The sequence below is a fragment of the Mycteria americana genome, chromosome 6 (assembly GCF_035582795.1).
Source record: "Mycteria americana isolate JAX WOST 10 ecotype Jacksonville Zoo and Gardens chromosome 6, USCA_MyAme_1.0, whole genome shotgun sequence".
Lineage (NCBI taxonomy): Eukaryota > Metazoa > Chordata > Aves > Ciconiiformes > Ciconiidae > Mycteria > Mycteria americana.
Genome location: NC_134370.1, coordinates 31,395,893 through 31,418,437, shown reverse-complemented (window position 1 = coordinate 31,418,437; position 22,545 = coordinate 31,395,893). Strand labels below are relative to the sequence as shown.

The 22,545-nt window shown below is 43.4% G+C and overlaps 1 protein-coding gene across 1 annotated transcript; it reads right to left on the bottom strand.

The window, feature by feature from the left end:
- Nucleotides 1-247: 247 nt before the first annotated feature.
- On the bottom strand, nt 248-17,846 carry RGR (retinal G protein coupled receptor). The gene is made up of 7 exons (XM_075504127.1): nt 17,768-17,846; nt 14,565-14,721; nt 12,781-12,902; nt 3,694-3,847; nt 2,969-3,086; nt 1,320-1,433; nt 248-391 (listed from the first exon to the last, which is right to left on the bottom strand). Exons 1-7 carry the CDS (start codon nt 17,844-17,846, stop codon nt 248-250), a joined length of 888 nt encoding a protein of 295 aa, XP_075360242.1.
- Nucleotides 17,847-22,545: the final 4,699 nt, after the last annotated feature.

The window sequence follows — 22,545 nt, the reverse complement described above, 5'->3', positions numbered from 1 at the left end:
GTGACATATATAATGAGACTGATGACAATCAACGTAGGTTTAAGGCAGCTTGTTTGACAAGCAGCTCGTGATGGTTTGGACGGTTATCTGGAGGGCTTTCTTTCAGTACTTCATTGCTTGTAGCCAATGCACGGCCTTTCCAATATGGAACCACCTTTGCACATACATGTCAGAGAATGCACACAGTTTCCTCTACTGTTTTGCTTTGTGATGTACCTGCATTAATTTAGCTTAATGCTGTAATGGGTTATTTAGTTTTGTTATCGACCTCTGCTTTCTCAATCTTCTGTCCTGTGAGGAACTGCCATATTCCTCCTCTGTAGTTTTCATTCCCCAGGGCATATACAAAGGCATCCACCGTTGGCACAGTCTTGGCAATAACGGCAGGAATCTGTCATGAGACACAATATTTATTAACAGGAAAATGCACCGAGGAGCCAATGGGCTGATTTCAGCCTAGGCTCAGTTTCCCTTTACCAAACAAATGCCTGTCTCCAATGGCAGTAGCTTGTTACCCCCTGGGGAGATGAGAGGTAAAAGCACTTTGGTCCCTTGGAGGCCCTTGCTCAGGAAATTATAGTCTCCAGGAGAAAGAATTTAGATCAGCATTGCCTGAAACTGGGATATTTCAGTTGAGAGTGAATGCAAACACTTAGGAGGAGTGAAGGATGTGCCACGGACACCTTTTGATGGATAAGTGGGCTGATACTGCTAACACATTTTATGTGGGATACTGAATACCTAGGAACAGTAATGCATTTGGTGACCTGAAAGTGGGCTGATTTTTGGGGACTGAATGAAAGTTGAAAGGTGTGATGTGATATTACTGAGTCCCAGAGGCAGTCTCAGAGCCAAGACTCATAGAAAAAAGGGAAAAAAGGAGGCAGCATAACCTTAAGAGTGATCAATTGCAGGTTCCCTGAGGAGAGAGAAGTATTAGAAAAATGCGTGAGACAGTCTCTTCAAAATCAAACATTTTGAGCTGGTACTTGATTCTGGGGAGGACACAAAAAGCTCCTACAAACCACGAAGCAGTGCAGGCTACAGACCTCTACCTGACTGCTGAAGAAAAAAACCCTGACTTCCTAAATTGTTGCTTGATCAAAGCAGTAATATAATGCCTGTTATATCAACGTGCTTAAGTGTTTTGCCTTAAAAGTGGTAGATTAACAGAATGCTTGGAGGAAATGATCTACTTGTTATATATGTTATAACAAGTAAAACCAATTGTGAGTAAATTGGCGTTGTTCCATAGGAACAGAGAGAGGAGAGTAAGGAGAACGGTGTTGTTTGAATTCCCTCAGGTGGCATAGACGTACCATGCGGTATTTTGGTGATATGAACATCACATTTTCAACTGCTGCGTAGAAGCATAAAAGGCAATAGGGACCCCAGCAAATGACCAGCGTCTTCAATGGTAAACCAGTATTAAACTGAAAAACAAGAGCAATAAATTCCTTTGTGTTTCACAACCGCACACTGCAACAAGCGGGTGGGACAGACCCTGTGAGGCTGTGGTTTGTGTTCAGCAGCAGGAGAGGACCAGCCAGCAGGATATGCTGTATCACTGCTGCTTTGCTGTGGATGTCGGAGGTGTGCGAGCACCGCTGCCTCTGTGTGGAGGGCTGCCTGTGCAGCAAGCCCCAAAGCCCTCTTCCGAGGGGCTGGGTGGGGAGTGGCACTTGCTCCTGGGCAGAGGTGGCAAAGCACCTTATGGTAGATCAGTTAAATCAGCGTGTGCGCTAGACGTAGAAACCAGGACCAGTACTTGCTGCTGAGGGGGGAGGGCAATGTGTACATTTAAAAACGGGTAAAAGGGCACGATATTTTGCTGACTTCTCGGAGGGTCTTGCAGACGAATAAACTGTGTGAAGCCACCGCTACGGCAGTGCAACAGGGGGATGCAGTGGCATCTGTGTCGTGGTAGTAGGATTCCTGTGTCCTTCATGCGAGGGCCTTATCCATGGTGTTCACGGCTAGCTGTTCCCAAGTATCTTATAAATATTAATAAATAGGGAAGTGATAATTTAATCCTTAAATTTTCTGCATCGTAACTAGTCTGCACAGCTACAGAATATCGTAAGAAAGAAATCACGTGCTATTGCATAAACTCGCTGAAAAAAAAGGTAATAGACTTATAATAATGAACACTGAGATTTGTTCAAGAAATATGTAGAGGGCACATGTATATATTCCAGACAGCTACAAACCAGTCTGCCTGACTGTCTCTTTGCCAGCGTAACATCCCCCTTGAGAACTGACTGTCTTTACTGAGTGCAGGGGTCGGGCTGTGCCCGCCAGCCACGCGTAGTGCCCCAGACTGTATAGCCTGCACCTAAGGAAACAACTCATATAATCACCACATTACATTCCCATAAACCTGCCATGCCAGAGCAATTCCTTTGTTTCCAGCTCATAAAGATTTCTGAATTTCCTCAGCCAAGTGTAAACACGGCGTGTTTAGGAAAGCTCTTCTCCCCCCACGGGGTGCCTGCGAGTTTCCTTGCAGTGCTGCAGTTCTGGCTGGCTTCCTCAGCGATAAGCTAAGAGCCTGTAGCAAAGCAGGAAATAATGATCCTTCCTGAGCAAAGTTTCTTTGGATAAATATTGATATGCTATTAGCAAATATTCTGCATGCTGTGTGTTTGTTTTGTGACTAGGGTTGGACCAGTGTTGGCGGAGGGGAATCCTCAGGGTCACTAGTCCGACCCCTGCTTTGATGGGGAACTCTTTACAGCACTAGGTCGGGGCAGATGTGGCTGGCTGGTCAAATCTTGACATCTCTAAGGATGTGGTTTCCACGAACTTTCGGGGTGGCCCCATCCTGTGTTGTGCTACCCTCCTACTCAAGTAACACTGGGGAGTTAGCACAGAAGGAGCTGAGCCAAAGCCTCTGTGAAAGAAATTGGCTATTGGAGGCAGCCTTATTTTGGCAAGGCAGTTGCAGGAGCTGAGGGAGCTTTCTTACCTTATAGTGCCCACTTTTCTTGAACTTCTGGTGTATGGACTGATAGGCCGTCAGCATGATGAAGCCCGGGATCATGAAATTGAAAATGGACAGAGCAAAAAGGAATGTGATATAGTTTCTGGAAAGGGTGGGGAGGGAAAAAAAAGAGGTGGTTAATTCCTCTCTAGGGCATCTTTGTAAACTTGCTGTAAATATCCATTAACTTATATTTTTAAAATTGCCAAAATGAGTTTTGTCAACATGCTTTAGGGGCAGCATTTGCTGGAGGCTGGTGACGTTGTGCCCTGATGTTGTGCACAGGATGGATTGTATTGCAGAAAATCGCAACAAGTGTTTGGTTTCTAAACCCAAGCACCCCTACTCAGACATCAGTGCTGGACTGCATAAAAACAAAACCAGTCTTAAAGAGTTTCAAGTCCTAAACCCAGAACAGATGCAGCATATAGATGACCAAGGAGTACGGGAGTAGCAGAAACCTGAGCGTCAGCCTCTCCCACGGGGGAAGATGACTTTAGCTGTTCCTACACGCTGCCGTGTGAGCCAAGGCAGCCACAGGTCACGCCTGCCTTGCCCCAGCTGCTGGGAAGGGAGATCCGCCCCAGCAACAACGATGGGGGACAGCTGTGGGTTTTGGTGTGCTGCTGTGGGTTTTGGTGTGCTGCCGAGGCCACCCCAGGGTGGGCAGCCTCCACCCGCCCCCCGTGGGAGCTGGCCCCAGCCCTCACCTGTCCCCTTTGCTGTAGTCCAGGGTGCAGCAGGTTCGGAGGGGTTCGTAGTCGTATTCCCCCCACCCCAGCAAGGGCATCACAGACCAAAAGGCGGCAAACAGCCATGCGAACACCATCGTGGAGATGGCCGTGCTCCACTGCAGCTTGCTCCCTGCGGGAAGAGAAAAGGGGGTCTCCATGCCCGGAACGAAACCACGGGGCAAAGCTGTTTGGCTCTGGGGGGCCAGAGCCAAGTAACCCGGCCCCCGGGCCTCGGGCAGAAACAAGCAGTTGTCTGTGTTTTGTAGCCTGCAGCTGGCCTGAGTCTGGAGGAATCAAGATTTGATTCCTTGCATAAGATTTGAGGGAAGCTTTTAGACTTTAGGAAACAGCAAATTGTACTTCCCTTTTGTGTGCTTTGCTTCGGCAAATGCTGTATTGCTGCTCAGCTTCGTACCACACTGGAGATACAGCTGCTGTTAAAAACATTATATTCTTGTGTTTTGGAAACATCATTAAAGACTCAGATGAGGCAGAGAGTAGAAGGCACAGGGCGATGCAATAAATAGTGTTGGAAGAACTAGAGCCCCGCTGCAGGGTGTGAGTCAGATCAGAAATGTGACTCTCCGCACAGTCCCCAGCCCCTGCCTACTTCCTTCCTGCCCTGCCAGGAGTGCAGGGCACGTGTGGATATTACATAGACCCTGTTCTAAAAACGCTGCTCATCAATACATATGTGAATATATATGTGTACACAACCTGACAACAGATCTTGTCCTAAAAACACTGCTGGTCAAATTATTTTGCCCTTAAGATCATTGCTTAGCCTGGAACAGGAAATGTGAAGCTCAGCATTAGTAATTTTTTTCTAATTTTATAATAAAAATGGTCACTTGTGCTTATCTCATCCAGTTCTATAAAATACGATAGGAACAGGTCAATGAATGAAATGAAAGATTGGAAACTTCAGAAAACACAGGAAGTATTTCTTCATGGAGAAGGCAGGCAGGCTTCCCTGCTGCTGCAGGACATTGTGTTAGCCTCGCTGCTTGCGTGTAAAAAGGCCTGGATAATTTTGTTATTGAAGCTAACGTCTGTAATCATGCCCATGCTGAATAGCCCATGACGCCAGCTGCACCAGCAAGGAGCACGGTGACTTTGCCCACTACTCCTCTCTAATCAAATCTCCCATTAGGGAGAAGTAATGATGTAATTTTCACTGAGGCTGGGAAGCAATCTTTTCGTCTGCCCTTAACAGCAGCATCATGACAGCAGGCCAGGAGGATTCAGGCCAATTCTGACCTTTCTCAGGAAGGTGAAGCATTGGAGGTGAGATGCATGAGGTGCACGAGGTGAAGCCCTGCCATGGGATCAGATGTGGCTGACTCGTGAGGGGAGAGCGTGTGGGGGCCGCACAGACTGGACGTCACCGTAAGGCAGCAGCCCCAGGAAGGACCGCAAACTCTACAGTAGCTATTTTGTGTGGTACTCTCCCTATTTATTTTAAAGAAGGATAATAAAGTAGGTGTGTTAGTGAAATTGCCCTTTTACAGGAATGCTGATTCTACCTCTGTCCTTTTTCTTATCTTCCAGAGGTTCTTCAGGGAAAAGAATTAGAGTTTGAATTGCATTAACAATCAACTTGGAAAAATTGTTTGGTGCAGGTGTTCAAAAATTAGTTATGGGAAAAGACAGGTGTCCACATTGCAATTTAAATACCAAGAAAAAAAGTAAAGAAAATCCTTTGTATTAAATACTCTATGTTTTAATATGGTAGTTACCAAAAAATCCATTGATTTTTTAGTCATTTAAAACATTATTTTTCACTAATTACTAATGAAGAATGATTAATAATGACTAGTATCTGTCTTTTGTATGATTCCTCCATAGAAGATATATTTTGGCTGCAAAGGCTCAAACATAGTATGACTCGAGAATGACATAGATGAAAATAAAGGAATAGTTTCTGATTTAGGGGACTAGAAATATGAGTCAAACTTTTTAGTAACTTGTAATTATTCTTAACCTCCCACCCAAAGAAGCAATGTAGCCTAAGTTGTATCTTTCAGAACTGGGTCCTGTTTAGGTATATGCTCAAACAAGCATGTTAGAGTTGCTACTCATCCAAGGTTTCCATTTCCATTTGTGTTTGTAGCTTGGCTTTACACAACCGTAACTTGAAATTCAATCAGGACAAAGCTTATTACACAAACTGTCAGGTTTGGTTTGTGTTTTACATATTCTAGCAACTTTTTAAAGGCATTATCAAAAGCAGCTGCGCTGAAACTTGGATCTGAATTGTGTTCTTTTAAATTAAGCTCATGCCAAAAGTAGCTCTATTGCTTTGGGAATATGATTTTGTAAGTGGTAAGCCCTCCTGATATTCCGAAAAAAACAAACTAAATGTCGGGGGGGGGGGGGGTTGTTTCTCAGCAAGTTCTGTAAAATAGTTAATACCAATTATTTTTGTGGTAACTTGTGGCAGAAACTTTGCTCTCTTTTCACCCCATCCTTTCACTTCATGGACTACTGCAGTATCTTGAAGGTCTCAAAATGCAATGGGCCGTGGCCAAGGCACTCTAGTGTCACTGGGTCCTAGCCCCACACTGGCACCTTATGGATCTTTGCATGTAAAGAAAAGATCCTTGCATTGACAAAATTTGCCCTCTACTGCTGGGACAGTGTTGGTGGCATGCTGAAGGCAGCCCATGGGTGCCTGCTCTGACAGGGGGCAGCTGATCCAGCTGCCTGCATGAGTTTAGTGGGGGGCATTGGTGGAAATCTCACCTTCCTTGCTGTCTCCTTGCACAGAAAAGCAGGGGAAGCTCTTGCTCCACTGGCTCCCACCACCTCCAGGGTCTTTCACGGTGCCCAGCCTCTTGGTGCCATGTCTTTCCTCCAGCCCCATGTGCTACCAGCTGGGGTGCGTGCAGGCAATGAGAAAGTTGTGAGGCCTCCTGCTGAAATGGCTTTCAAATATTTTCTGTCAAGACTGACTCTCATTAAGATTTCTATGTTTAATTTTTTAACAGGAAAAGTGCAGCCTATAGGACAGTCTAGGTGAAAACTCCCCATGCTTTTGGCTGGCAGTGCCCTGCCTCGGTTCCCCCTCTGCTGCAGCTGGGAAGGTCCACGTGCCTGGCAGGGCCATGGGAAGCACAGCGAGATGACGCTTCTCAATTGCCATTAGCTTTCTTTTTTCCCTTTATTTTCCTAATTTTTTGCTTTAACGTTTACCCCTCTTCTATAAAAAACTGTAAGAAAAAATTTATTTTAGTTACTTTTCCATGGGTGTTTCTTATTAGATGCAGAAGAAAAGGACCACGCAATAATGGAGTCTGGCACCAGGCATGTCTCAACAGCCTGCGTTGGGAAAGCTCATCTCTGGGGCTGAGTTCATATGTTCTCCCTCCTCACATTTAAGGAGTCCCATTTTGGACACTAGAAAAGGAGAGAATCAGAACTTACAAAATTAATTTTTTCCTTCTGGATTTGGCCTTTTGCGAAATGAGAATAATGGTGAAATAGTCCTAGTGAAATCAGCTGCCTGTTGACCCTCCAGAAAACATCTAGTGACACAGCAGAAGTAGCTAAAAATGTATGAATGTAAAATTAAACAAACTTGATGTTATTTTTAGTTTTACCCAGCAAAAATCCTTTCAGTACAAGAACAGTGAAAGAACTGTGCTGTGTTCACATGGCAAAAATGTCCTCCTCTGGGAGGGCTGACAGCAAGAGAGCAAGCTGAGAGCAGTTCAGTTGTTTTTGTGCAGAGCAGGCCATTGCTTTACCTTAAATGCTTTTTTTGGCCTGATAAAATTGAATGTAATAGCCATGTAGGTCCTAATTCAGTTAAATGTGTATCTATGGAGTTCAGCATATGCTTAAGGATATAATTCCTAATTAGGGCCCAGTGCTGGCAATTTGGTCCTATTAAATCTAATCACTCTTGTGCTCTGGCTTTCTCTCCTTGAAAAGCAAGAGAGAAGCTTCTCTTTTCCATACAGTGAAATATTAATACAGGGGATTTTAAATGGCTTCTGTAATTGCTTTGGAACAGAAAGAGGTCACTCTTATAAACAAACCCCCCCCATCATTTAAAGATTACTAAAATTGTGATGTCAAAAGCTTGAATTTTAGGAAGAGCATGGAACAAAACTTTTGATTGTGCTGGCCAGTTTTTAGTGACATAGTCATAAACTATTTCTTCATCTTTACTCTGTGGGGACGTTTATGAATTTAGATGTTTTGAAGATTTATAAACTGGTCAAACATTCAGCTGATTTTCACAGAAAGAGCAAAAAGTACATCTCTGGCACAGTGGCTACCTTTCAACTATTTTTCAGGCTGGTGTTCAAAAGGAATTTCTCAAACAAAAGGTCAACAGGATTTTCTAGGACGGAGGGAAGAAAAGTCCCTTTTCCTCATTCTTGCAAATGGTTAAATTATAATAGCTGATATATTCTAGAACAACATGGCTTGTACCAGACTTCATGGCATGCATCACTTAAAATTGGTAAAGTTTGTCAAAGACAAAAATATCTGAAAGTCTTATAAGGGAAAATATATATCAGTCATAAGTAAAATAGGTGTTGGTACCTACTTCATCTGCAGTGCGAAAAGCACCAGTCACCGGTGCTCAGAAGTATTCATTTTTTGTAGCAATAAGAAAGCTGCACTGCGTAATAGCTTCTTTTGTGCATATCATTAGAAAAAGCTCTTTAAAATAACCTAATAAAGGGATTTTTTTACTCCATTAATTTTTTGCTGTAGTTCTCGATGATCATAAAGCTGTCTTGGCGATTACCTCCTGCTTCAGTGAAAACGCAAGATCTGTATAAACATTGGCATTTTGTCAGGGAAAACTGATGCAGGTGCAAGACTAGATGAAGGAAGCGTGGCAGGGTGGCTGCAGGAGGTGTGACAGGAGGTAAAGACATGCTCCTAGTTTGACAGAGCTGACAGCTGCAATTGGAGCAAGGGGTAGTTTGCTAATCTTTGAATACTGATGTAACAACCTAGATTTTCTTGAAGGTTAAGGACTAGATAAAACTCACTGCAATTCTACTTCTTGAAATTGAATGCTGCGGCGAAATCCCTGCTGATTTTGTTCGTCTTTTCTCTCGTAATATTGAGAAAAGTACTGACATAAATCACTTCACATTTTCCATTTCCCCCTAATTCTTAAATGCAAGTGTAAAATCTTCTAGATTTTTTTTTCTTTCCTTTTAAAACTGTAACTGTATGCCATGGTTATGAAAGGAAAAAACCTGACCAGGGTCCTTCCTCTCTCCAGAGCCTGCTGACAGCAGCATGCTACCCTCTCACCAAAATGAACCGTGCATTAGATGGAAATGCCTTCAGCAAAGATGTCCCCGTGGTAGGTGGCCGCCTGCTCTCAGATGGCTGGCCCCTGGGCTGTCCACCAGCTGCCCTCTGCCTGCCTCACCCCAGCTCCAGTGAGACCTCCCAGGCTGCCGCTTCCTTCCTCCCTTGCTGCGTGAAGAACACAGTTCAGGACGTTTTCCTCATTTGAATGGCCAGGGAGGGAGAACTAACAATGTCTACCTTGATATAAAATGTCAGCTTCTGTCCTGAATGCTTGGCTATTGATAGACAGCTTCCTCAGAGTTTGCCCTTTCCTCCTCCACTGTTCAGCACTAACATAAAACTGCATCTGTTTTCTCCTTTCCCCCTAATGATAAAATTTTGAAATACAACAATCTGTTTTCCCATCTTGCTAGTGACTGACATTCAAACCCTGCAGACTCCCCTGCCTTTTCTCCTCTTACTGTATACTTTTAGAGTACAGATTTCTGTAGTTCTCTCCTCCTTGCTGTGAAAGTAGCATCTCAGCTACTTTAGATGAGTATGCTGAGATGCTACTCATCTAAAAGTACAAAAGCCACATTAGGGGATGAAAAGAGAGTTGCCTGAGTTGCCTGAGAAGAAGAAAGCAAGAGGAGGAAGAGTAAAATGTCTTGAAACTCGAGCTTCTCTGTCATGTGTGGTGGTCATACTATTTTCGTCCATATGCCAATCAATATCAACCTGTTTTCTGATGAGTGACATGTCTAGTTATCAGTACACTTTAAAGGCTAGCACTTTGTCACTGAGGGTTGTATTGACTTCCCAATTTAAAAAGTTGGTTAATTTTCAGGATGTTGGTGAACATATTTGTGTTATTAGCATCCAGAATGGCTGAAAAGTCCCATTTTTTCTCATCATCATAGTAATCTCTCACATTCTCATCAGCTCTTTCTTCCTCAGAGCTATGGAGAGTGGAGAATCAAGCATCAAGCTGAGGAATGCCACAACAAAGGTTTTCTCAGAAACTGTTAGGACATAACAAAAATATTGGGGATGAGTCTGGAAGGAGTATCAGTTCTGGGAAATGAAGATAACTTTTAGCTTTGGTTGATAGGTTGATAGGTTGATAGCTTTATTTTTTAGGCAAAGGTATTTTGTACTTTCTGTACAGGCATGCAACTCGCAGCAGTGTCAACAGGAGTTTAATGTATGGATTGAGAACACAGTATCGCCTGTAGGCCTTGTATATCAGATCTATGAAATATGTCTTAATCTTCCTCGCAATCAGCATGTGAAGGATGAAATTGGAAGTGGCTGGGTTTACTGGAACAGCCACAGAGCATGAGCTTTTAAAACCTTCTGGGCTTTTGTTTTGTTGTTCAAAATGTTCAGTAATAGCAGCAATGTTTGGCCATCAGTAAGTAACAATTTGAGCAAAGTAAGGAAGCTTGTGCCCTTAGGGTCTCTCTGCCTGTGCTCTTAATGTAGTATGCTCTTCACTGGAGGAGTGCATGACACGAAAATATTACAGTCAGTGTTGCAGAGAGTAAAATGTCTTTCCAAAGACATGCTTATTTTCATGCTGTCTCTCTTGTAGAATACAGATGCTACTCTTCTAGCTCCAAACACATTTCAGTGTCCGAAGGGTGCTGGTACGGATTTAGCTTACAGCCTGCGTTATTTGTGGCCTTTGTCTGAATATGAAAAAAAAAACCATTTTCTTGCCTGAGCTGAATTTTTGTCAAAAGTTGCAGGACAAAAAGTTGGCAACCTTTCCACCCTCAACGGGATCATCAGATTGAACGTTTGCTGTGTGCTCTGGGTGTGTTCTACCACTTGCTGCTTTAATCATATGGAGGCCACGCCTGAAAGGCTGTGTGGATGCTAACAGTGGAGGGGACTGAAGCCCTGCAGCTCAGCAGTTTCTTCCCCAGCCAACTTTTACAGTTTCGTTTAGAAAATATTTTGAGAAGTGGACTGAGCAACCTGTGCTCTAGCACAAGAAAAGGAGGGCTGCATTTGTCTATCCATCAATGTTGCCAAAGGGACACAATTTTTTTGGGAATGGTGCGGTCACGTGGGGTGCTCTGGACTCCTCACTCCTCTGGAAGGGCCTGGCTTTAGCAGGAAACACGAAAGCTGCAGATCTGCATGGGAGGACCTCACCCATTTCTCCCAGGTGGCAGGGCTCCCACACAACTGCCAAAACGGCCAAATAGCGCCGATCAAGGCATTCCTAGCATTACGGAGTGCTAAGATGTCCTTTCAGAATAAGTTTGTATTTCATATCATGCCTCTTTCCGTTCTCCTAATGCGGGCCATGAGACTGTACACCCTGTGTTTGTCACTCAGTCCTTTCCTAATACCTTTTGAAAACATTGGCTACTCAGAAGCAAACTGGAGAGGGAAGTGGGGACTGACAGGTACTAAGTTGCTCCATTTACTGTGAAAGTTGGTGCCTGGGGAGAGGTGAGGCCCCGTGAAAGCACCCATAGAGCAGTCAGCACAAGCCTATCTTATTCGACAAAAGCAAAAATCATCCCTGTGCACCATGTTCACAAGAAAGCAAGTTTTGCCAGTTCCAATGCTCACAAGGCTGCTAGTTCGTTTTACAGCAGATGATAATGCCCCTTGCTGTGCTTCCCGACTCCTGTGCTAAGAGAGCACAGTTATTCCCCTGTTCTCCCCATCCGCAGTGGTGGCTGGAGCACAGCTGGAGTCTGGGCACAAGTCCTAGCAGTCTCCGCAGACGCCAAATTCAACTCAGCACCTGAATTCAGCACAAATTTCCACTCATGTTACGCGAATGCACAAATCCAGTACTGCCAAAGTTTGGGAGGCAGTTCTGTGACAAAAGACAGAGCATATCTATCTCTATAAATCCATATATTTGGCAATCCTGTCAATATCTATTTCTCACCTAAATCAAAAATATGCTTTCATAAGCCCACAAGAAAAGGCAAATTTATTTTTCTGGGTTGATCTCCCTGTCTAATGTTAGATTTCCATTAAATCCAGCTAAGGTGTCAGAGCTAGTTAAAAACTAAATTGCAAGAAAAACCAAAAAATGGCCTTCACTAGGAGAAGGAAAATAACATATTCCTCCTCTTATCAGTACTTAAAAATAGCCCTGCCACTTTTATTGAAACTTGCAGATAATTTGTGCCTTGATTGGGAAAATATGTACTGAAATCTAGTCTTCATAAGGGGGCCTGGAACGTAGCACAAACCCCACAAATGGCTCTTGCACTCCAAAGTGCCTGTGTGTTGCACAACGGGGCTGCTGAGCTCTGTCTGCCCGACCGTACCACTGCAGAAGTGCTTTGCTGTGGGCTCTGTTCCAGCTGCTGTGCCTGCAGAGGCAGCTCTCTAGCTACACGAAATTTATCCGTAATTAGTAAACTCTGCATGGGCATGAAGATCTATTTGGTACACAGCAGGGTGTTGGATGGAAGCCCAAGGTGCATAGACTTTTCTTCAATATGAGAAGTTGGATTTTGTTCGGGACACTGAATATTACTTATGGAGAAGGTGAAAGCATGGCAAGAGGGTCAGGAGTTGGATGTGATCTGGAAGGGGAAATATCTCCTGAAGGTGGTTGGTTAGTGCCTCCTGTATGGGAAGAGGTCTTTTGGAGAGATTGTTTATATTTTCTCTGTCTCTAGTGTGTAAGATAAATAAACTTACAAATAAAATACTCAGATAAATATGTGCTTGCTTTGATTCTCTGAAATCTAAGCATGCTGCCTTATTGCAGGATCTGGGTAAGGTTGCTAGGTAAATTGTAGCCCTTACTTGTACAGTAGTGATGATACCGGTCCCAGGCAACCGCAGCGCTGGAGCTAATGCTGGCTAGTGCTGTCAAGAAGCCCTGGAATCCATGGATTTGACAGCCGTCAGAGCCGTAGGGCCAGTATCTGTCAACAAACAAGGAATATGTTAAGAAAATGATAGAAAAAGGTGAAGACATGTTTGGAAATTGCATTAACAGAGGGGGTAAAATGACAGCCTGTGCACGTGCTTTCTAAGTCCGAGAAACACCGTGAAAGCTGTTGCTGTGGTTGCCATTAGGTATTTGCCAGCATTTACCTTGCTGTGGTGTCTGATACAGTACATCAGCTATTTTTACTTTTAATATGGAGAATAAAATATAACCCGGCATTTATGTATTGGAAAGTTGTTTTTTTAATTTGAAATCTACATTTCATCCAATTAACTGTAGCTTCAAAATTTGCACCCACTGGGAGCAGCCAATTTGTCAACATGTGAAAGTAGCAAATGAGTAATAACCTTTTGGAAAGTCAGTGTTCACCATGCAACACAGTACAAAAGCTCACAACAAATAAAAATACTCCTGATAGCAAGACCGAGGCCTCCAAATGTCTTTGCAGACATAGAATGAAAAGAACCATGAGACGGTCTCATGTAGCAGACATTTGCTGATGTGTGCCTTCAATATCCTGGTCACCCATGGCAAGGAGCTATGGCTTTTTTTCTTTCTGTGTTCATCTAACCTGACTCATAAAGCTGGCTGTGAGGTGGAAATCTTCAGCAATCTCCTTTCTCATGTATTTACAGAACACCAGTATAATTCATTAGGAGACTACCCTGGAAGTCCTGTTCAACAGGAGATAAGCTGACTTCTTGGGAGGCTGGGAAACTTCTGCTCCCATTTAAAAGCAAAGGTCCTGCAACTGTTAAAACCAAGCTCATTTTGAGGTATTGACCTTAGCTTCTCAGCTCCAGCTCAGTGAAGGCATCTTTATTGACTTCAATGAGACATAAGTGTCTGAAACAAGAGTGACCTATACAGGAGGTAAAATAGTGTTGAATAAGGCCTCACTGGATCTTATTATTGACTTGTTAATTTGCAAAAATGTTTTTATATCCATTAAGAGAGAATAAAATGGTCACATTCTGGCTGTTCTCTATTAAAGGTATTTCCAGGGTTTAAAAATATGCCACTTAGGTAGAATTATTCATCAGCTATTTTATAGGGTAGCGGGGGGTTTTTTTGAGTATGGTTTGCTTGTGATTTGTTTGTTGTGATTATTCACTGAAATGTTTGATATTGTTTCTGTCCTCTGATTAAATGATTGACGTGTGAAAATGTGGAAAATCAAATGTGTCATAACTGATGTGAACTCCCTTCTAACAGATCTGCGTTTTCATTTTCCACAAACTTCTCAAATAAGCGCTTTAAAGGAAAGCTTCATAAAAAACCAGAAAGACTTGCAGATAAATTTGGGGTCAGTCTAAAGGTTTAGTCAAATGAAAATGCACTACTATTTTGGTATTCAAGTAGCTTCTACTATAACCACTGGTAAAGCTGTCTGGTTAAATGTCTTCTATAAGCAGTCTCATAATCTGTCAGTGATTACATGCAGTAAAGTCTGCTTTTTTACTTGCCTGGTAGAACTATATAGAGTTTCAATTTGCTGTTTCAAATTGAGAGAATGAGAAGTTGGTTAACTGGTATGCTAGAAAGAGAGTAATTTAATTAATTTGACCTCTTAGAATTTAAGCTGTTAATTTTAATGTGATTCTTTTGAGCATCCTTTAGGAGAAAGAAGATATACCTTAGGAAGCTGGAAAAGGCAGCAATGAATGCATTGATGCAGATCCCGCAGTCGGCCAGTGCAATGCTGAGAACCAGCAGATTGCTGGGTGTTCGGAGTTCTTTGATTTTTCGGAAAGAAATAATTGTCAAGCCATTCAGACAGAAACCAAGCAGGGCTGAAATACAGAATTGTTTGGCGTGATTTAACTGGAAATGGAAAATATCTACAATGATACTGCTGTTTACTTTAATGAGAGAAGTTTAATTACTGTGGAAACTTCTGCACAGGGAATATATCTGTAGTGGTCACAGCCTGCACGCAAGATACAAAGACTTTCAGGAGAGAAGTCATAGGTGACAGCTGAAGCCAATGCTTCAAACTGCATCAGCAATATGGCCACTCATGTGGAGCAGAATGGTTTAGTCTTATTTGTAATTCTGCCTTTTGTTTTAATAGAGAAACCTGATTGCTAGGCTCCATCCAGGGACATGTGGATGCTCCATACAGCTCCATACAGGGACATCTCCCTCCAGAGCGAGGGAGATGCAGAGGAGGCAGTTTCAGAGGGGCTGACAGCCAGCACATGCTACTGGTGCACAGGTCTCCAGGCCTGTCTTTGGTAGAGAAACAGGTTGTGTTTAATATCAGTTGTAACATTCTTTAGTGTTTAAGCATAGAAATCCCTCAGCCGTGTTTCAGTCAGCCTGCCTCCCTTTGGGCTTCTGTCTAAGGTTAACCTAGACAGTGCTTGAATCACACCAGCTCAATCTTATTACTGCCCTTCGTCAACAGACTATACATGGAAAGGAATAATCTAATTATAAAAAGCAGTCACTGATAGATTTAAAAAAATAAGTTAATGTTGGTCCTCAGAGAAGAGCATCCAGGCAACCCCAGCTATTCACCCAGCACAGAGCTGTGCCACCCCGAAAGCCACTCTTCACTGGTTTAAACTCAAGCTTTGTCCTTTAATGTCCTTTTCAAGATGACCTGAATTATTTTAGCTCCGATGAGGCTCTGACTTAGCATCCCGTCTCTAAGTCTCAGTTAGATGAGAAGCAGTACATCTTTTTCTTTGTGTTCTTCTTGGAAAGAGAAATGATGTAGTGCAGAAAAAAATCCATATCCCCTAATTCTGTAAAGTAGTGTAGTTACTTATGCTCATTGTCGTAATTCTGCAGTTACATAAGATGGATGATTTTGTCTAGTCAGAAATCCTGCTCCTACCTTAATTGCATTAATGGCTGATGGCATAACCATAGTAACAGCTGATGTGCGTCTTTCATTACACAATATAGAACAAAATATTTCCAGGAGAAATATTTGGAGCCATTTGAGATCTGCCGTTCTTATTTCCTCCCTGCCAGCTTACCTCCCATCCACAGGGTGAAACTGCTGCCAACTCTCCCAAATGCAGTCAAGCCTTTAGGAGAGGTATGTTGTGACCGTATTTAGAGTAGAGCTGAAGAGTTATTACTATACCACCTTTTTTCTATCTTTCCCCTGTTTTTGGAACCTCCAGGCTTCACCCCACTGTGCTTTCTTGAAGGCCAGCATGAGTGTACAAATAGAGAACTTACTAAATTAAAAAAAATAGCTTTGAGTTTTCATTTTTAGAACAGCAAATATGTCCAGTTAATAAAGCGAATGCAAGGTTTTCCTCTTCTCCAGCACTTTTTTGCAAACTGCACTTAGAAGCTGCAGCAAAAAAAGGAGGTCTTCATTGCCTTTCTTGCAGAGTCTCTGAGAAACTGAATTACCCTTTAATTATTTAGTTTGATCTTCTAAGTCAGATGACAAAGACAAAGTATTATTGCCAATCCGCTGGGCACATTCTGCCTAAAACCTTATAGAAAATACTTGTGTTTAGTAAAACATGAATGTGTTAGACCACATCTAGTTTTAAGTGAAGGTTACCACCAGGTACTTTGCTTGGACTTCAACAACTGCAGGTCGCTGGCAGGCTGCAGCCCCTGGCACAGGTGGGTGGGCGGGCAGGTGAGGGCTGGCGGGGCCGTGGGACCACGACCAGCCGTGCCCCAGCAGGACCCCGGCTGTTGGCCTCTGCCAGCACCCAACGGTGTCCCTGTCCTCCTGCCGCTTCTCACCCCTTGGTAACCAAGTGCAAACCATGCCAGGACCTGCCAGGCCCTGCAGATGGCTTAATGGCTGTTGGCCAGGTTTAGCCCTGAACTCTCTGTTTAGGCAGCAGCTCGCCCCGGGCCAGTAGTAGAAGCTTTTTCTTCTCTCTCTCTTCCAAGGAAGAGTTTCTGACACAGCTCTTCCAGCTTTCCTTTGCAGGCAGATATGATGCTGCCTTCCAGCTGAGCTTGCCTGCAAGGAGAGGGTGAGCATCCTCCTTTCTCCCACGCTCCATGTTCATGGAGCTGATGAGCATTTATCCCATTCTGACGGTGCTTACCGCTTCTCCTCCTCTGCTGTTGGGCCCCACGATCCCTGCGTCCCCAGGTGAGCAGCGCTATGCAGGGATGGGGTCCCAGGCCCTGACTGGGATGTAGCTCGGAAGAGATGCCAGTGACTGACACTGAAATAATCCTAGCTACAAGCCTGTCCTTCACTAGCTGCCAGGTAGGAACAAAATCAGTTTTGTTACAATCTCTCAACAGTGGCACATGCCTTAAGAAAAGCCCACATTGGCTAAATTAAATTAATACGGTCTCCTACCTCAGATTTTGCTGCTTAACCCTGTGAGAGCTTTTGAATCTCATGCAAGTATGTTTCTGTTTGTTACTTTTCCCCCGCAGCCGTTAACTGCAGCACTACCAATGCAATCTGGATGTATGCTAACAGTTAACAGGCTATTTTGGACCTATCATCTTTGATTATAAGATGGCTATCGCGCCCACAAAGCAAGCAGCCCAATTTATTGAGAGATCATCAGTCATTTCAACATCCCTCCCCAAGGAAGATAAAATTGCCTTTAAAAGTCAACAACAAAATTCCCAAATTCTTCATAAGAAAGCTAAGTACTTCCCCGCCATAGGGCAGCTACGTATACAGAACAGATCTTCACTGCAAACAGCTTGCAGCTCACCCTGATTTACTCACCAGAAGTACTAGTGATGCAGCCACAGTAACCACGATAGGTCTGGGTCAGCGTACCACAAATGCTGCTGTTTGCTTCAATTTTCCTTTCCCCTCCCACCAGGAATAATAGGGGCAAAAATCTTATTGCTGCTGAGGTCTCGCACTGAGCTTACCTTCTACCAGCAGGGCAGTGCCGATGGCAAACACCTCTAATTCAGTGAAGCCTTCAGGGAGAGGGTACGCAGTGACCATACTTGCGATAAAAATGCCAACAGTTTTAACCTCTGCCCTCTGTTATAGCTGTAGGGCTGCCTTTCCTCTGGATCCCCCTTCTTCCACTAGCCCAAGGCTTCTTAAAGGAGCAGCTCACGTGCAGACACATGCTCATTATTATATAAAAGCTTTCAGGTTTTTACTCCCACCACTACAATCCGCACAAGAATGTCATTAATGATGGGACTAACATCAACCCGCACTCCCCCTTCCCCTGCAAATCGTATTTCAGACACCAGCAAAATGAAAGCATTCATTGCAATTACAACAAGTTCTTTGTAGAGACAAGATTAAGAACCCTGTCCAGTTAATTCTGCAACACTGGAAAAGAATTAAGGTTGTGGAATGAAGGAAACATGTAATATATAATTGGGGAGTGACCTGAAAAACAAAGGGGCACTCATTGAGTTGGTAATTAGGGGAAAAGTATGAACCAAGAATTTCTGCAGCATATAGGTCTTCCCCTCACCCCCTTTTTAGAAACTGGCCAGGGTATTTTTCTGGCAATGACTATTCTGTATATTAACATATCTCCTCTTCATAACTGAGGCTTAAATTAAGGTGCAGACTTGCACAGCCTGATTAAAGGCCAACACTTACAAATTACTGATTTTGGGCCCCAGACTTAACAATGACGTATGTGAGTTGCACAGCGGTGAACGCTCACAGGAATTACCTTACTGTCCTTTTGGAGATGTTTGAGGACTGGGATACTGGTGTAGTGTGGCTCTGGAGTGTGTGCAAGGTGCAGCTTGTCTGGCCTCCAGATCCTTACCTGCCAGCCAACTTCCCCCCACAAGCAAACCACACAATGGATCCGAGATGTGCATAAGCCCGTGTCATTTCCCAGCAGGGTCAACCATTTTCCTTTCATTTCTTGTACTACTGATTGATTAACTAACTCTTTGGGAATTTGAATGCCTGGATCCTGCAGAATGGAAGACAGCAGCTTTCCGAGTCCAAGTGAAACAAATGGTACTTTTTTAGGTATACAACTATTATTTATGTCATTTGCAATGCCTGCCCATTAAAAGTGAGCAACTTGGCCATACTTCTCAATTTTTAACCTACATTTGGAGTAGCGATAGCTATGATAACTGCTAGATAGGGTTGTTTTCTTTTAGTGGTACTTTATTCTGCCCTTTTCAGTGCATTTATTTCCTTTTTCTTCACTTCTCGTTCCTTACTACTTTTCCACAGACCTACTCATTGCCCTAACAACAAGGTGCCACTAGCACGACAGTTGCTACTTTGACACGTAACTTTCTTCATCCTCATAATCCTACTGTGAAATGGGAGCAAAAAGGGAGCTGAAGCACAAGGGATATTGGCTTCCCCAGCTCAGGCCCCACACTGTGCTGACCCGGCTCTTGGTTGATTGAGATGTCAGGCAGAGTGAATTTGCTCCAGATGCAGCCAGAGCTTGTTCATGGTTCTCCTGAGGTGCATTCACAGTCAGGGGTCTTGGCTGAAGGCAGTGGTGGATTTTTTGCAGTTTTCCTGAAATCTGTGCTTAGAGGCTGTGATGCCCAGGAGAACTGATTGGAGCTTCAAGGCTGTTGTGAAACCATCTTGCTGTGTTTTGTGATTTCTGGCATTCAATTTAGAGCTTTTTTGATGTAGGTAATTGCCTTGATGGATATGCTTTTGGATTTTGAAGTAGGATTCAGGAGGGCGTGATATTTATTAGGCTATACACATGTTTGGTTTAAGCAGAGCAAAATTACATTGCACCACATAAATCCATTGTTATGTTTGTCTTTCACTCACCTACATGTCTTGATGACAAAGAAGGTGACAGCCCTGCCTCCTAGCAGGGCAAATGACTGATCTAAGCCTGTGTTTTAATAGTGATCCATTGTGTGTTCTTGCAAAAAATTAGTGCTAGATCTTGTAAATGTGCTGTAAATCTTTTTAGTGTGATTGTTTTGAAAATAGATGGCTCATTGTAATGCTTATCAACATAAAGCTGCACAGCTCTTCTAGACTAGGGATAAAGGACACGGATATTGTGTAAACTGCCCTCCTGAGGGCTGTCAGGTGCTTTTGGTTCCCTGCCACTGTACTTCGCCCTCACTCCCAAGCAAACCTCCCAAATGTGTTACACTGCTGCTATTTTTTGTGGTGTGTATTAAAGTCTGTGGTGCAGACTTTGCTCATTCCAAAACTATTTTTTTCCACGAAAGTAGGCTACTACCCCAACCTCTTTGGATTTAGCAGATCTTTATTAGAATGAATATTGTGAACTTGTTGGCTGCTTTTCTTCAAGTGTCTTAAAAAATTTCCATGTCTAAACCTTATTTACTTTATCAATGCTGAGTCTAACAACACAAGTCAGTCAGAGGCAAGCTTTTCAGTGGTGGTTCAGTCTCTGACTCAAGTGCAATTGGTATCAATAGCAACTTTATGCATCAGGCTCTCAATATGTATTTTTGATGCTGTGTTAAGCTGACTTTCTAATAGTTCATTGGGATAGTACGGGATGATATATGGTCCAATATGGCTGCTAAATTCAGTTAGTTATAAAGGGTTTTCTTCAAGCCAACAGGAAGTGTAAATGGGGAATAACTTATTGAGTTTGATAGAATCTACTAATGACAGTTCTTTTTCCAGTTGGTAAAACAAAACTGCATTCGTTTCCTTTCCCTCCTTTTTATGTGAGACATAACCTCGCATCCTGTATTCCTATGAAGTCAGTGAAAACCTGCAAAGGATAACAAGTTTGCCAAAGACATTTATTAACTCCTTAAATTATGAAGTTTTTAGTGATCCCTTTCTACTTTATGACTCTTTCCATAGCTACTTGCTCTTTCCAAATTCAGGGGAAAAGGTCTTTCACTCAGCCTGATGTTATCTTGCAACTTCATATTTTGAATTCCCACTGATCTCCTCTCTGCATCAATAAAGCATCCATTTCGTTTTACCCTCTCACTTAAGAATACTTCACTGGTTACTAATCTGTTTGTAAGGAACACGTAGAAAAAAGATCTGACAGGTTCTTGCCAGATGTCCCCATGGATTTCATAAGACTGTATGGATTTTGTGGGAGCATATTAATCTTTGTAAAATATGCATTGGTACAAGCACAACAAAAAAAGGTGCAGTGCAAAGATAACAGAGCACTCATGCACTCTAAATTTTCTCCAAGCAATCAATGCAGATTACTGACATACTTTTTTATACTGACAGCAAGAACTTTGCTAGATTGATGTATTATTATTCCTCTGCCTTCCTAATCCTTTCTTCTGATTCAGGCTTAGCCAAATCGTCTTTGACTTTTTATATTCAAAAACACCTTTAAATGACAAACTGCAGCATTTCAGCAGAAGCAGGCTGGGAGTGCAGCCACACAGGACTTCAGTTTGATATCACAGAGATGAGTGGTAATCTTGGACCCCATGGGAAATGCTTCTCATCAAGGAAGGGAAACCAGAAAGCATATTGTCTGGAGACCTTTTAGTTGAAGTTGTGTAAATCTGTTTTGATTTGGAAGCAGTGATTGGGAATACGCCCCAGACTGTAAATAGGCACCTGGTGTTGGCCACAGGAGGGACAACGCAGGGGAGAAGCCCGCAGAGCAGCATGTGGACAGGCGTCAGCCCTTTGGACAAGCCTGCGGCCACGTAGTAACCGTTCTCCTCGACAGTCTGGCAGTCCAACGCGCCCCTCAATCTGATGTTCTCTGCGGTTGCCTCCAGAGCTGTTTGGAGGAAGAAGTAGTGGTGAAGGCCCGGGCATGGCCAAGGAGGCTTGGGGGAGGCGGGAGCCATTGGCAGCCCCGGGGCCAGTGGGGAGGACACGAGGGTCTCCAGAGCAGGGTTTGTGATCTCTGCGGACAGGACGGGGCCGGGGGTGGAAGGCATGCAGAGGAAGGCAGAGGAGGGGCTCGCTTGCAAGTGCAGAGAGCCAAGATGAGGGATAATATCCAGAGAAAGCTCCTCAGCCACGCTGAGCCAATGTGATGGAGCTGTAAATTCAGTGGGAAGTAAGAAAGCAGGAGGGCATCTTCAGAGTCAGAGCCAGAGCGGTGCTGTGTGAAAATGCTTTCAAAAAAGGACGCAGCTCCCTCTTTTTCTCCCCAAATGCCATGCGTTAACCCTGTGCTTGTCTACACAAGGATGCAAGGCTGCTTGGGTCCAGACAGTCGTTCACAACCGTGCTGTAGCCTGGTCTCTGCACTGCGCGGCCGCCCAGGACCAGGCTGCGCTGGGGCTGCCTTTCCTGCACACCGCTGCACTTCAGGCATTAGAGAGATGAAACTTGCTGTAGAGTTGAGAAGCATCACCTTTCCTTCCTACCGTTTCTGTTGCCCCTCTAGAGGCAGGTAGCTTAATTAATAGTAAATTTAATACATATTTGATAAATATATGTATATTCACTCAGGCTAGAAAATTAATAAAGTTACTAGAACATTAATTGCATCCTAGGCTTCTTAGTTTTTGCTGGATACACCAATCGTGATCATTATCAAATATGTATAATTGTTGCCTTGATCTGTTACCCGTCTCTCAAAATGGATTTTAGACACCGATAAATAATATGTTTTGCTTTCAGTTAGCCTACTAATTTTAGGGTCATATACGTATTCACAATATAATGAAATATACTATCTCTCTCTGCTGAATAGCAGCATATTTCAGGACTTCGGAAGAGAAGGCAGTCCTACAGAATATAGGAT

What these genes read in the sequence shown, in the direction of transcription:
- RGR (XM_075504127.1), bottom strand. Translation starts at nt 17,846, where the DNA reads ATGGTCACTGCGTACCCTCTCCCTGAAGGCTTCACTGAATTAGAGGTG. An exon ending in CACTGCCCTGCTGGTAGAAG is followed by an intron (nt 14,722 to 17,767) that starts GTAAGCTCAGTG and finishes TCTGTATTTCAG; the next exon opens with CCCTGCTTGGTTTCTGTCTG. An exon ending in GTATCATCACTACTGTACAA is followed by an intron (nt 3,848 to 12,780) that starts GTAAGGGCTACA and finishes CTCTTCCCGCAG; the next exon opens with GGAGCAAGCTGCAGTGGAGC.